The 16,090-nt window shown below is 41.5% G+C and overlaps 1 protein-coding gene across 9 annotated transcripts in view; it reads right to left on the reverse strand.

Annotated features, from left to right (window-relative positions):
- Nucleotides 1-1,304: 1,304 nt before the first annotated feature.
- The window catches only part of RHOBTB1 (Rho related BTB domain containing 1), a 149,680-nt gene continuing 134,894 nt past the window's right edge, over nt 1,305-16,090 (reverse strand). For 8 of the 9 annotated variants that reach the window (XM_066348390.1, XM_066348392.1, XM_066348394.1 and 5 more), the window contains 4 exons: nt 13,100-13,250; nt 8,052-8,140; nt 4,684-4,789; nt 1,305-3,496 (listed from right to left, as the gene is read on the reverse strand). In XM_066348390.1, the coding sequence (XP_066204487.1) occupies nt 3,327-3,496; nt 4,684-4,789; nt 8,052-8,140; nt 13,100-13,250 (516 nt within the window). In that variant the 3' untranslated portion in view covers nt 1,305-3,326. The remainder of the gene's footprint in view (nt 3,497-4,683; nt 4,790-8,051; nt 8,141-13,099; nt 13,251-16,090) is intronic. The other variant, XM_066348389.1, reaches the window with a different exon arrangement.

Below are 16,090 nucleotides of genomic sequence, written 5' to 3' on the forward strand. Positions count from 1 at the left end.
CCCTCCCCCATATTCCCCTCAACATCTCCCTTGACCCCCTCCCTACAACACCCTCCCCCCTTCCCTTCAGGTTTATCCCATCCTATCATCCCCCTTCCCTCTGTCCTCTTTTCCTCTGTCACTTTGATCTCTCCTGTGTCTCAATTCTGTTCCTCAGTTCACATTGTTCATTGGATTCCTCAAATGAGTGAGGTTATATGATATTTTTCTTTTTCTGCCTGGCTTATTTCACTTAACATAATAGTTTCCAGGTCCATTCATGTTGTCACAAAGGGTAATATTTCCTTCTTTTTCATAGCCCCATAGTATTCCATTGTATATATGTACCACAGTTTTTTAATCCACTTGTCCACTGACGGACACTTGGGCTGTTTCCAGATCGTCACTATTGTGAACAATGCTGCCATAAACATGGAGGTGCATTTCTTTTTTTTTAGTTGGTGATATGGTGTCCTTGGGATATATCATACAATAGAAAATATGTAAAATAATAAAATTTAGAAACATTGTACTCATCTTGCTCTTGAATGTCCATAATGAAAATACTTGCGATCTCTAAACCAGTGGGATTTGTGGTTCCTAGAGTGCCAATACGGGGCTATTGAAATTCTTGGTGATTTGCCACATTTTGCCCTAGGAGAAACTTAGACTAAGACTTTCTATAGGTAAGACTCCATTAGTATGCATTATATGAAAGGTGCCATGATATGGACCACCCACCTCTTAAAGGTATAAGAACGTGTAGGAAATCTCATTGCCTTCTTTCTGCAGTTATTTTTTTAGTTGTCAACTTTCCATTGAGTTTTATAAATTTGCCACTCAGAAAAGTCCCCCCTCTGGGATCTAATTGGAGACTCTTCTTCCCTCTGAGCGTGGGTAAACATTACACCACCTAGAAACACAGAAGTTGTTTACACACTTTTCTAAAGGCTTTCCCAGACATGCTTCTGGAAAGACTGCTTTCCATGAGCCCACCAATGCCAACTTTCACTTAATTGCTGAACATGGCTCAAACCCATGCTATAGTAAGTTCATTAGAGTAGAGACATCACTTGTTTTTTCCAATGCTGTGCCACGTCTAGTGACACAACCAAATTAGCCAAGAACAGTGAATCGGACCCTCATAGACATCATGGCCGGTAACACCTAACCCAAAGATGATAGTCATTCAGGCTGCCTTCTTACTGGGGCATACACAAACCCCCATGACCCAGCACCTTTAAAGTTTTGATAGTTTTTTTTTTAAGTTATTAATGTTACACTCGTGATAATGATTGTAGTCCTTAAAAAAAAAACTGGAGCCATTTTATAGCTAAACATTTTTATTGGCTTTTTGTGAAATAAAAACCACAAACAAACCACCATGGTTAAAGGCCATAGTCAGCATCAACCAAATGAACCAGCCACTTGGTCAGAGTAGCTGATAACAAACACTAGTGGATATTATTGCTTACACCCCAGGTTCATTTATACGTCCATTATGTTTTTGGCAAGATTACAATCAAATGGGAACTTTGGTTGTGTAAATCCAACTCTGACTATACAATGAATACTCAGCCTCTACCATTTAATGACAGGATATATGCCGATTCTTGTGGAGTCTTGACATTTATTTATTCTCTCATTCTGTCTCCTCTCTCCTTCCATTAATGATTTACAACTCTACTGAAGAAAAATTAAAGCAGATGCATTTACAACCATTCATCTGTACTCTATTGCCCCTCTCACCTGTCGTGAAAGGGTGATGCATTTCTGGGCCTCTCCAAACTATTGTATCTGGTGTGTTTCCACTGTTGGTAATAAATGCCCATATGTAATCTGAATTGATTTTCAAATGCATATGACTGTCAACTTTGGATTCAACTGTCTCTTTTCCAAGTTCTGAAAGCAAGAAAAAAACCAAAAACACAAACAAATCCACAACCTTTAGCTTCAATAAGTTGCCCTCCCAACAGCATAAGCCCAAGCTTTCACCACACAATATCCCATGGTAGCTGTGGCCCTAAAATGCTCTGTTTGAGTGCTGTAACATTTTAATTTACAGAGAAGCGATGACTACTTCTTGAGATCTCCCCTGCTCAGTAGTCTGTATTTTAACACTGAAAACTCAGAATGACAAAGGGTCAGAACGAACTCACAATAGCACCATTTCTTAGACTCCTGTCTGCATCAGAGAACGCAGGGACCCCAGACGACTCAGCCTCCAGCTTTGCACCCTCACAAGCCCTACTGAGTTTCAGAAGGGGTGGGTGGTCTGCCTTAGCCTATTTCTGCAGCAACATGGATTTTCCCTGGGAAGAGTTAAAAAATACGTGTCTTACAAATGAAGTTGGCCGCAGGTGAGAGACCTGAGGAAGTTTGTTTCTGGTGGTGAGAGTTAATGAGCCTGCAGAGTGGGACAGAGTTCAGGGACCCTTGCCCTTACCCAACTAGATTCAAGTCAGTAAAGAATCTGCATGCAGAAGCATGGCAAGATCAAGGAATACTGAGAGACATTAAACCCTAACACAGCAATCCGAACACCAACGCTCTGTAGTATCTTTTGTATTCAGGTCCACCAGTGAGTTTGCCCTGAATAATGCTGGGATTTAATAAGCCCTTCTAATGATTATAAAGATTATCCTCTTGAATGTAGACATTTGAAACAACAGAAGATTTGATATCACTCTATTTTACATGGCACATATAACCATATAATTACTAGCACTTACACGGCAAATATTGTAAATAAACATTCTTGGAGTTGACTTGGTAATTATACCAGTGTTATTCAGCAGAACAAAGATTAAACACTCTTAAACTTGCACTTCGGGGAATTTCAATCCAATCCTTTACTTCACAACAAAAGGATAACTGTCTAATTATGTGATAGCGCTCCGTGATCATGTGGGCACAGAGAATCACAGGGCGACTTCGTGGTTAATTTGTGGCCTGTAAAATAAAGTAATACACAGTATTTTCATTTCAACAAAATACAAGAGACCATATAAAAATATCTTCCAATTTGGAATTTGAAACATGAAAGCTGGTTTTTTCCCTTTGTATAAAAAGAAATGAAACAATGGACTAAGGTTTCTTAACCCTTCTAACAAAAAAGTATACATGTAAGTTTAAGGAATGCAGTGAGCATTGTTAACTTCCCTTTTTTGTCCAGGCTCATTGATGGTGAGCTTGTGCTTTGATCCCAACCAAGATAAATGCACAAAAGTGGAGGAAGATCAGTGCCTGAAACCTGAACTACATCTTATCACTAATAATAAGACTAATTTTACAGTAGTGCCTTTAAAAGTGGTGTGTTGGATTACTGACTTTTTCCCTCTTCCACTTCAGGCGACTGCTGGAGATGAATTCCAAAAGCACCACTTTCGTCTTGAGTGATGTTTATTTAGTGCAATATCTTCCTTCTCTCGTTCTCTTTTCACACGCTGGTAGTGGTCTTCCTCCTTCAGGTACCACACGGGGGGCCAGCGGTGACGCTCAAAGTATTCCTGGTTGGCTGGTGAAGGAAACGGGTGGACAGTCAAACCCAGTGGTGAGATTCAGCCGGTTCATACTGATTTGGCAAAACCAATGCCTAATTTTTTGTTGAGTTCAGTGAACCGGTTGTTAAAATGGCACTTGTAACCAGGGTTCTCTCTAAGGTGGGTGACAGGGCAGCCACCCAATGTGGAAATCACAAATTTACATTCCTTATTCTTTTTTAACATTCATCTGTGCAACATCATATTCTAAGCGCTTGCATTCTGTCCATAGGTGAAAAAAATTTGATGGAACTATGCTTGTAATATTTATTTATTCCTTTCATAAAACTCATTATACCTTTGCTGAAATACTACACTTCATTCCCTTGCGTTTGTTACTTCAGTAAACAAATGTATAACATAAAGAGAAAACGTGCCAAACAACCAGGAGGTGACAAGCTGTCATTGGAAAGATCTTAAATAACAGTTTTATTGTTTTTTGTCACATATTATGTAACATTTTTTCATTAATATTGTAAAACTTTTTCTTATAATTTAGTTTTGTGTACTTCTTTTATTGTTCTTATTTAAGTATTAAATGCATGAAATAAAAAACTACCTTTTGGTATATCTTTTTTTATACTTAAAATGGTCATTAGGGCAGAGAACTAGTTGTTAAATTATTTGAATCCCACACTGTGGTCATCCCTGTTATTCATTCATTTATTGCTCAATTGCTTCTATGTGCTAGGTTCTCTGTTTAATGCCTCACATATAAAATCATCTCATAAATCCCCTCCACAATCTAATATGTTGCAACAATGATTGGGACCATTTGCAGATTGTGACACTGAGCGGTAGGATCATTTGGCCTAAAGTCATGTAGCTGCACACAAAGAACCTGAACACAGGACCACTTGGTGTAGAATGTAAGCTTGCTCCTAAGCCTGCTTCCTTGACAAGGCTGAGATAGCAGCCTTAGCCTGCTCTGCAGCAGGGCCCTGTGAGCCCCTAGTCCACCCAACCCCTTCCCCCCCAAACATAAAGTCCTCTAAAGAGAATTTCCAATTTATAATCCCTGTGGCATGTCATATGGATATGTGGCCAATCACCAGGATTTCTCCATGGGCCACCTACTGCCTATGTTCCTTCTCAAGGGCAAGGGGTATCAATTCTGTCAAAGGTGGTAAGAATTGGATGAAGGGGAACCCCAAAATCTCACCTGCAGATTTCGATTTGATTTCCTTGCGGAACTTGGAACAAACACTGTTGTAGTTGGTGCAGATGTGGTGTAGACACCAGGCAGCCAACTGGTGGGCATTGTGAAACTGCAGGGAAGTGACCAAAAGCGGGTAAGACACCTTTTTTTAAAAAGTAGGACTACAAATAAATAGGAAGTCCTGGTAGGGGTGAGAGAAATAAAGGTCCATATACTAATCCAGTCAACACCTTGTTTTGACTTTGCCTGTGCTTCTTATTCCAGCCAAGTATAGCCTTTGACACACCTCTCCCCTATGCTCTGCGATTGGTACTCCCAAAATAATCACTGTATCAGATCAGGAGTTTAAAGTATGCCTTGTCCTCCCGCCCTCCCCCGCCCCCTGGCCCTCTAGTGTGCTCAGTGGCTGTGGCCTCTGGAAGGACCGGCGAGCAGCAGAAAACAGCGGTGTCATCTCTGTTTCAGGAAGCCTGGGCAACGCAATAGGCCGTGTCGCGTGTCAGAGCTCAGCTTGCTGGGGCCAAAGACCTGAAACAGGAGACTGTGGAATGTGTGACTGTCCTATACCTGTCCTTTGGTTACATAAGAAAAGCAGGTGGTATGGGCTTGCTGGGAGGGATCTGAGCACTCCACCCCCTCCTCCGTGAGCAGGTGCTTGGGGAAGTGGCATTGGGGTAGCTGTGACTGAAAAAGACTCGGTGCTCAAAAATCGACAACCAACTCCTCATTCCTTCCCCAAGTGTGGCCGGTCTTCTTACATCCTAACTCTTTTTGTCCATACCCTTTTCAGACATCCACTCTGTTGTTTGTTGCTCTGGAAGTTTCTTGGATTAGACACTGAAACCTACAACCTGATTTCCTCTGGTACCCACGTGACCCTGAATAAAGGCCAAGAGAAAAGCTCAAGTCTTCAGAAACTAACTCAGGAAACTCTGAAAGTCACAACCCCAACAGCATAGATGATTTTAGTTGGTGCTTTCAACTTCTCTAATACGCACCTTCTTTCATAAAGTAGGATTAAGACGGTGGTGTACTGGAGTTGGCTTGTAGCTGCTCAGGAGAGTCAACTGTGGGTATTTCTTCCCTACTCTGACTTTGGTGACTTCAAGTTGTTAAAAGTGGCCAGATGGCAAATTTACACCAGGGGAATTAGAAAATGCAACAGATCAGGGTTCCACTCACCTATCCCTGAGCCGATAGTTAAATACTTAACCGCACACCACTGGGTTAGGGTCTAACAAATGAGTTAAGACATGGGAGATTCCGTCTTAAATTCTTCCTCTCAATGCTTGTCAGAGCTTAGCATGAATCATTATTTCCTTGCAGGGTGTATGTGTGGGCAGGGTGGGGGAGGGGACAGGGCAGGAACACAAAGCAAACAGAGAGACACAACTAGCCATCATTACTTTGAGAAGACTGGCCCTACATGAAATTGTGGGTCATTTTATCTTCTCTAAGAGGAATACTTATTGGACAGAGCACATGTCACAAACTATCTTCCAGGCCTGTTTCAAAAGACCCCAAATCCAAATTTGGACAACAAATGGGGGCTTGCTGATCCTATGGCTACTGATGTCTATTCTCAATTTTTTTTTTTTTTTTTGTATTTTTCTGAAGCTGGAAACGGGGAGAGACAGTCAGACAGACTCCCGCATGCGGCCGACCGGGATCCACCCGGCACACCCACCAGGGGCGACGCTCTGCCCACCAGGGGGCGATGCTCTGCCCCTCCAGGGCATCGCTCTGCGGCGACCAGAGCCACTCTAGCACCTGGGGCAGAGGCCAAGGAGCCATCCCCAGCACTCGGGCCATCTTTGCTCCAACGGAGCCTTGGCTGCGGGAGGGGAAGAGAGAGACAGAGGAAGGAGGGGTGGGGTGTGGAGAAGCAAATGGGCGCTTCTCCTATGTGCCCTGGCTGGGAATCGAACCCAGTCCCCCACATGCCAGGTCGACGCTCTACCGCTGAGCCAACCGGCCAGGGCCTATTCTCAATTTTTATGTAACCTCTATTTGGTTGTTTTTCACATTGCATTTTACTAATTGGTGCTTCTGTCTATTTCTCTCAATGCTTATAATTGCTGCAAGGGCAGAGAATACCGTTTAAGTCTACATGTCTTCTTGTGGCAGGGGGATGCCTGGTACGTGGGAGAAAATAACAAATACTTGCTGAATGTGAAGTCAGACTGAACAGATTGCTGTAAAGTTCTGTTCCACCTTTTCCCCTATTGAATCTGAGCCATCTCCTATGGCCACAGTTGGAGCGGCCTGAGTAACACCTGCTATGCCCCTCCCTCCTCTCCCTGAAACTACTTCCTTTCCCTTGATTGAGAAATAGGGGTTTAAATTGCCTGACCTAAGACTTAGTAAACTACCACCCTGAGAGATGGAACAGAGAAAGCCAAACCCCATAGGCTGAAGAAGAAGACTGACAAATTTATTCTTCGTCCCTTAAGAGTGTAAACTCATGGTCAGTAAATCTATGCCAGGGACTAGATAATCCCTCGTATATGCCTTGCATCATAAGAGGGCTTCCCCTCTTTAAAAATCTTTCTTGCCTGACCTGTGGTGGCGCAGTGGATAAAGTGTCGACATGGAAATGCTGGGGTCGCCGGTTCAAAACCCTGGGCTTGCCTGGTCTAGGCACATATGGGAGTTGATGCTTCCAGTTCCTCCCCACCTTCTCTCTCTGTCTCTCTGCCTCTCCCTTTCTTTCTCTTCTCTAAAATGAATAAAATAAAATTAAAAAAAAATCTTTCTTGAACTTTCTCTCCTACTTGATCCTCAAAATAATCTGCAAGGTTAATAGGGTGTGGATTACCATCCTCACTTTTTACAGCTAAAGAAACAGAGGTGCAGTTTAGCTCTGTGCCTTAAGGTATTCAGTGACAAGGCTGAAGCTGATCTGGACCCTCTCTGGAAGAAGAGTACAAGCGTTACTGGGATTACAGAATCACAATTTCAATATTAACAAATACCGATTGTCAAAAACCCTGGAGAGCTGCAGGGAGATGTGGGACCTCGTGGAATCCTGGAAACTGATCTTGGCCAATAATACATGTCCAGGAATTTTAAAAAGGAGAGACAAAGCCTTCCTCCAGCACGCCTCCGGTTGTTCTCCCCCATGTGAGGTTGGTGCCTCAGGGGACAATGGGGCTGGTGTGGCAGTGAGGTCCTTGTTTTTTCAAAGGAAGCCCAGCAGGGTGAATGATGCAGGAAACGTAAAACTCTCAGATCTTCTCAGTGTACACAGGGGGCCTCTGTGACTCAATGGTGACATCTTTATTTAGACAGATGCAACAGTGGAATGTTTGATCAGCATTAAATGGACTGGTCGAACACACTTAAAAGGTGAAAAGCAAATTGTTACAAACCTGGGCCAACTCCAAATAAGAGAGCACTTCCCCGTCAATGCCCACACCGCTCACTGCAGCCTTGGTCAGCTCCTGAGTGGCGTGCTGCTCTGGGGAAGGGAGGGAACAGGAGACGTTAAACCACCCTCTGCAAGCCAGACATCTTGCCCGAAGGGTCTGGTCGGAGGCCCCCTAGGAGTGGAGGCAGTGTGGAACACAGCGCTGGCAGCCATCCTAACCAAATCTAAAGCCCATTCTGAGCAGTGGTCTTTCTGGACCTAGAGTTTTAGTCTGCAGCCATTGCACTGATGACTCTGGGGACATTTGTTAACACTTCTGAAATGGCCAGAGTCCTCCAGTCATTGTCCAGTATGGTAACTACCAGCCATGAGACTAAATTTCAATTAATTTAAATTTCAATTAATTTAAACTTACATAAAATAAAAACTTCAGGTCCTGTGCCACAACTAGTCATCTTTATGTGCTCAATAGCCGCATGTGTATTGGTCAAGGCAACGATCCCATTGCTGCAGGAAGTTCTATTGGGCAGTGCTACTCTAGAGAGTCCAGCACCTTCCTAGAATCCTCTAGATTTTCTAGTATCTTCCTATTTGACAGCTTCCCCACTCACCTTATTCCACATCTCAACACTTTCTGACAGTGGAGGGACTAACAAGAATGAGTTCATATGAGGAATTAAAAATGGGAATGCACATGTCCGTCTCAACGGCTGCAGATGGGTGACATATTGTTCAATCTCTTAGGTACTAACGACCGGGGAGACCGGCAGCCGGAAGGAACAACAATGCAGTTGGGAGAGCCATTTCTTCCTGGGAGCTGTGTCTGAGGCTGTGTCTAAGGCTTGTAAGCTGAATGGAAATTGTGGTTCTGAGACTGAACCTCTGATTCGCTGTCACCTGCTTCCAGGAGTGACAGGAGTGGGGAGTCTGGGCCCCACATGTCTACTTCCTTAGTGTTGCTGTATGTTTTTCATCGCTCTCATTGCATCTGTTCCTCTAATCCAGCCCACTGCCAAATGATGCTTACTTTCTGGTCTGGCTCTGCATTCTTGTTAATCAATACGGCTCTGATCAATAAGGTTATCTTGATTTCAAAGGTTTCCTTGGCACACCCTTTCTCAGACAGATTGATAACCAAAGAGATATTTGGAACTAAATTTCTCAGAGAACTCATTGAGCTTTTTAATTAATTGAGCAACATTTCTTGATATTCATTCAGCACTTGTCCTGCAAAGTGTTTTCAACCCAGAAACTGTTTTTTAAACACTATTCTAAATACTCTATACTTTTACTAAACAGTATAAACCAAACAGTATAAATGATTAAAGAAATCATCTTTGGAAGCCATATATTAAATAATTATTACAGTAATAGCATTTACTAACAAAAGTAAACATATAGAGAAGTCTATAGTTCACAGGAAAGGGTGACTTTGGATCAGTTTCTTTCATGGAGAAATCTGTCCCATGTTTTCATCACCAAATTTAATATAAGGTCTACTGGAAAGTTCTGTCCGTTTTTGGAATAAAACAATACAAATTTTTCTTACCGTCAATAAACTTTATTAAATAATATAATTGCCATTATTATTAACGATTTCTTGTCAGCGTGAGGGCAATTTGTGTAAGGTATTTTTCCCCGCTGAGAAGGAAGGAACAGGGCTCCGAGCCACAAAATGTGGAATAACAAAAGGCTTTATTCAGTATAGAGCTCGCATCCCGCCCGGCAAGGTTCCCTGGCCCCGAGGTAAGATGGAGGCCAGGGAAGTTGCACGGATTAAACTGCGTGGGAGATATTTAAAGGGGTCCCTCTAGGGAAGTTGAGCTAACATGGCGTGGTGAAATCTCACTGGCTGGTGGACGGTCGCTTTTTTCCAAACGTTCCTTCGAAGCCTCTTTTGGTGCGCTTGGTTGTGGGCAGTCCTAGCCAAAGTTCACGGGTCTGAGTTCCCCACGTGACCATCCCCCATTATCCACTGAACTTACATTTTGTATATCCCATTTTTGAAAAATGTTTTATAGCCTGACCTGTGGTGGTGCAGTGGATAAAGCGTCGACCTGGAAATGCTGAGGTCGCCGGTTCGAAACCCTGGGCTTGCCTGGTCAAGACACATATGGGAGTTGATGCTTCCAGCTCCTCCCCCCTTCTCTCTCTCTGTCTCTCCTATCTCTCTCTGTCTCTCCCTCTCCTCTCTAAAATGAATAAATAAAAAATTAAAAAAAAAAAGAAAGAAAAACGTTTTATCTTTTGATGCGAAAAATTAAACCAGTGCTTGTTTGATATCTTCTTCATTTTTGAATTTTTTGCCCTTCAAAAACTTTTGTAAGGACAAAAACAAGTGATAGTCGGAGGGTGCTAAGTCCGGGGAATATGGTGGATGTGACAGACATGCTTCTGTAGCATTTCTTCCTTGTTGAAATTCATAAAAATTAGGCCCTGGCCGGTTGGCTCAGCGGTAGAGCGTCGGCCTAGCGTGCGGAGGACCCGGGTTCGATTCCCGGCCAGGGCACACAGGAGAAGCGCCCATTTGCTTCTCCACCCCTCCGCCGCGCTTTCCTCTCTGTCTCTCTCTTCCCCTCCCGCAGCCAAGGCTCCATTGGAGCAAAGATGGCCCGGGCGCTGGGGTTGGCTCCTTGGCCTCTGCCCCAGGCGCTAGAGTGGCTCTGGTCGCGACAGAGCGACGCCCCGGAGGGGCAGAGCATCGCCCCCTGGTGGGCAGAGCGTCACCCCATGGTGGGCGTGCCGGGTGGATCCCGGTAGGGCGCATGCGGGAGTCTGTCTGACTGTCTCTCCCTGTTTCCAGCTTCAGAAAAAGGAAAAAAAAACAAAAACAAAAACAAAAACAAAAACAAAAAAAAAAAAAAAAAAAAAAAAATTACAGTGGCGTAAATGAACTTTATCAGTAGCCATGGGTACACTATCGCTTTACACATAAGAGTAACGTGAATCAACTTTGTTTTAGTTAATTTACTACATCAGTATGTATACATTAAGTGATAAAAATAGAGAGGCACACATGCACCAAATAAACATGTGCTTATGTGTCGAAACTTGATGTGATGGAAATGGACAGAACTTTCCGGTAGACCTTATATTTCAGCAAAAAGATACTACTTTTTAAAATTGAATTTGTTGGGGTAACATTGGTCAATAAAATTAATAGGTTTCAGATGTACAATTCTATGATACATCATCTTCATACAATATTACAATAACAGTTGCTCACCACCCCAGTGCAGTCTCCTCCTGTCACCATTTACCCCCATGCACCCTCTTCTACCTCCCCCACCCCTCTTTCTCTCTTGTAATCACCAAAAATAGCACTAAAATGTATTCAACAAATTTGCCTTCAAATTGCTTTTGATAGTTTTAAAAAACTTAAATTTATCCTCAAAGGACAAATAATTGTAAAAACTATGAAGAATCAAATGGTTTGGAGCTCATATTTCTAAAATTGTCCATTGTACCTTGTTGGAGTTACTATTTAAAAAGTAGTGTATATTTATTTAGATCTATGACTTCAGATATATTGGTTAAGAACAGCTTTTTAAAAAATTCAAGGCCCTAGCTGGTTTGCTCAGTGGATAGACTGTTGGCCCAGTATATGGACATCCCAGGTTTGATCCCCAGTCAGGGCACACAAGAGAAGTGACCATCTGCTTCTCTCCCCCTCCCTTCCCTCCCAAGCCAGTGGCTCAATTGGTTAGAGCTGGCCCCTGGCACTAAGGATAGCTTAGTCAGCCAGTGTGTCAACCTCAGCTGCTAAAAATAGCTCAGTTGATTCAAGCATCAGCCCCAGGCCGAGGTTGCCAGGTAGATCCCTGTTGGAGGACATGCGGGGGTCTGTCTCTCTAGCTCCCCAACTTTCACTTAAAAAAAAATTGATAGCCGTGCTTCAACTATCTCTTGCTATCTCATTGAGGAAGAAGGAAGGTGAGGGGAGGACTCTGGTTTCCTGTTGGCTGAGTAGACAAATAAGCCTTTTTTTCTAAGACATTGCCAGAAAATTAAGCACAGATACGACTGGTTGGTTTGCTCACACATTCATTTTCGTTCATTTAATGATTCAACAAATATTTATTGAGAACCTAACATTCTCAGGCACTTTTCTGTGTGCACAGGACCGACCAGTAAGCAAAACAGGCACAGTCTCTGCTTTCAGAGCTAACAGGTGTCAACTAAATGTAGCGATAAACACCCAGATTGCTAACTGACACTGCTGGTGAATAAAGCTGGAAGTTTAAATTCAAGTAAAAAGTATTTGAATGCATATATCCTGTTTAAACTTGCTTCAGCTCACTGACTGAACAGATCTAGAAACGACACATAAGACTTTATGAAGTGAAGCCAAGTCTCCCTTTTTTTCAGTTTCTCCCAAAATGATCTTGACAATGTCAGAACATTTTCTAAAATAGCTTTAAGAAAAACACTTACATAATGTTGACTAGGTACCAGACACTGTTCTAAGGACTTTATATGTATACATCTTACTATCTTAATTCCTTAATCATCACAAGAGCTCTACAGTAGAAAACTATTATCCCCATTTTAAAGAGAGTGAAAACTGATACAAGAATTAAGTCAAATATGAAGTCAGTAAATGCTGGAGTCAAAATTTGAACCCAAGGAATCTGGTTGTGTAGAATGTGCTCTCAACCACTCTCTGCTACTGCTCCTTCCTTAAAGACTGTGTCTGACACACATTATAAAGATACTATGGGCATATTAGTGTTATTTTAAATTCTGTGGTCCACAGATGAGGCAGAGTGCATTGAGCATGGGCCATGAGGGGAGGGGCCATGCATTGCTTATCTTTTTATATCTGTACCACCTAACAGGACCTACCACAGAAGAGGTGCTTAAAAAATATTGGTTGAATGGAATTGAGCTGTCTGATACATTTGATCAGTTCACATCATCCTGTACAAGACTGTCCTATACTGGGTGATAAAAAATTGATTTTTATTCCCTGGAAATCCTATTTTTGTTTAAGTGATTTTGATAAATCTGACAGTCAGACACCGCACAGCCCTGTGTCAGCAGCCTTACCTGCAAGTGCTACCAAGTGTGGCAGGCAGAACCTGTTTGCCAAGGCAATTAGTTCCAGTGGGTCCAGGTCCAAGTTAGGTGACAACTGCTTGGTGTAGAGATAATCCAGTACTGCCTGCATTGACATCTTGTTTATGTTCGGGAGATACACCTGAAATGTTATTTGAAAAGTCAAGTTCTGATGAAAAAGCAGCGGGCACATTTTTAGACGATACTGCTTATAAATATCCAAACTGTGTGATTCGATATTGGTGAGACCGGAACACCTGCTTTGAGCCTGTGCATAGAAGTCATTCACTATTTATGGCTTTAAACATAACAGTCTGATTTGTGGATGACAAAAAGAGTGGGGCTGCCTGACGAAGCCTGATTTGGAATTTTTAAATGGCTATTTGATCTTATAAATCAGACAAATGGGCCGTAAATGTATGATGACATTATGAGCCCTTCTTGCCAAGTACTTTATAATACTCCATTGTGGGGAAAGAAATCTCCTAGTAACATGACAGGTGTGAGGGGAGCTGCAAACCACGCTATTGCCGACACACGATAGAGCCCAGTTCTCCAATATGTCAAAACAGAGGCGACCCTACCACTTGGGTTGCCACAGTAACTGGCTTGATTCCAACATTCTATCAATATATGCTAATACAATATACACATTTAATTATTTTTCCTATGGCCAACCACATAGACTCAGAACTACGGAAACATTATCAGGTATGAATAGATTGAGAGAATCCAGAGAAGTTCTCACCTGGGACTTCTGAGGGAATAGTTGGTTGGTATGGAGAACTCTCCCCTGTAGCATTCCCCTAATCTCCCTACTGAGTACCTGTAGTCGTTGCCCAGTACATGCTGTAGTTTGCTAGAGAGTGCAGGAGTCCTGGAGGGCTGGGTGTGGATCAATGGAGATGTTCACACAGAACAGCAGCTCCTCTGCACTGTGGGTCTCTAACTGCCTGAAACGGGCCCTGGTGTTTACTACTGGAATGATGATAATTATAAAAATTAACCTTAACTGAAGGCCTCCTATGCACAAGATATTGTGTTAAGCTTTTCACACGCATTATCTAATTTGATCCTTAGAGGAAGAGATTATTTTTATCACTTTATAGACAAGGATATAGAGGTTTAGGGAGGTTAAGTTCCATATCCAAGGTCACAGAGCTTAAGTGGTAATTGCGATTTGAACCCAAGGAGTATAATAATTCTGAAGTCTATGTTAATAACTGCTGTGCAGTACTAGAGACCCTTCGTGGCAAGAAAGGAAAGGTTTGGGTTACGGTACAACATCTCTCATTAATAGTTTTTAAGAATTAGATTTCTAAGTTCAAAAGGATGAGCAGTAATAAGCTGCTTAATTCTGGTACTTAATAAACCTCTACGAAACATATAAAGATATACATCTATAATTATATATAATTACAGCCATATTATATATATAATTTTGCTCTCTCTTTCCTCTCTTTATATGTCATTGTGTATATGTATGTATGTATATGTGTGTTTACACACACACACACACACACACACACACACACACACACGGCTCATGTCCAATGCATTCTAGTGGTGTGGTTTCAGAATTGTTTAAGTGATAGCAACTTTCTATATTATTCTCCTGCAAAACCACCAGCTATCTTCAGAGAGGGACTATCCTTTCAGACAGAACTTCCCCTTAACATATCAAAAAAGACCCAGAAAAATTTCTAGAAATATTTAGGAAATTATCTCCCTCCTTCAGATATAGTCAATGAAAACAATTATAATTTCATAAATAAGATGTGTGGTTTATTATCACCAATGGTTGAAAAAGTGTGACCATTTCAAGTTTCTAGCACACACTCTGCAATAGTTAGTACTTGGCAAGTAGAAACAATTTCTAATATCATTTAAAAATAAAGATGCCATTGTATTGTAATTAATTGTTATTCCACTGAATCTAACACTGATTGTACTTGTGAATATGCTTACATGGAAATGTTTATGTACACATAAATTTATCTTATACAGACATGAATTTATTTATTAACACCCACTTGTTTCTTTCTGTATGTATGAATAACTGGCTAAATTTTATTTCTCTACAATGGTGTTTGGAGTAGTACAATGTTTTAGATAACTGAAAGGTAGTTAAGTGCTAAGTGCTATAAAACGTTAGTGATTGTAAATAGAACAAGTCCCAGAGCTGCCTATGAACCCTGCTCTCCCCGAGTTAAGGATATCTATCTGCTGCTTCTAAAAATAAGTGCTGGAAGGACAAGGCTGGGGCAGGCTCAGGGATGTCACTACAAGGCTGTACGACATTTGACAAGCCACTCGCCTTTTATGACTCTCAGTTGCCTCATCTGCTACATGGGGGAAATTTGGAATAAGTGATATCTGAAATTTTTTCTTCACTGAGATCATAGATTTTGATGATATTTAGATTACTTTATTATCTTGTTTTGTAAGAGTGTGTTCTAAGTAATGGCAAATGGACATTCTAAATAATAAAAATATATATATATATTTCTGGAGATGACAGATTCCAACAAGCAGCCTTGCTCCAATACTCTCAATGCCTTTGGAGTGTTCTGACTTTGTAGTCATCTGTGACCTTCCGTTTCCTTCTTGCTAATGATGTTAATATGTTTTTAAAGTAGTGATTCTTTTTGGCAAATAATGTTAGGAACTTATGGAAGAAACTGGCAAATAAGAATAAACTAAAAACACTTCCTGAGGACACATTTTTTTCCCTCATGGTTGATTTTTTTAAAGCCTGTTTCTGTAATTTCAACATTTCTAATGAGCTATATAACTATGGAGAGACTATTTTGTAGAACTTTTAAAAATAACATAAATAAAGCTACATAAGAAATGAAAGTAAGAACATTACATTCTACTTGCTTGATGTAGCTTGAAAAAAAGAGAGTAATAAAAGAGTATATAGTGCTACCCTTAACAACATTCCATATCCCAGTTTAGTTGGTTTAAAATTTTAATTGC

Source organism: Saccopteryx leptura, chromosome 9 (genome assembly GCF_036850995.1).
Source record: "Saccopteryx leptura isolate mSacLep1 chromosome 9, mSacLep1_pri_phased_curated, whole genome shotgun sequence".
Classification (NCBI taxonomy): Eukaryota; Metazoa; Chordata; class Mammalia; order Chiroptera; family Emballonuridae; genus Saccopteryx; species Saccopteryx leptura.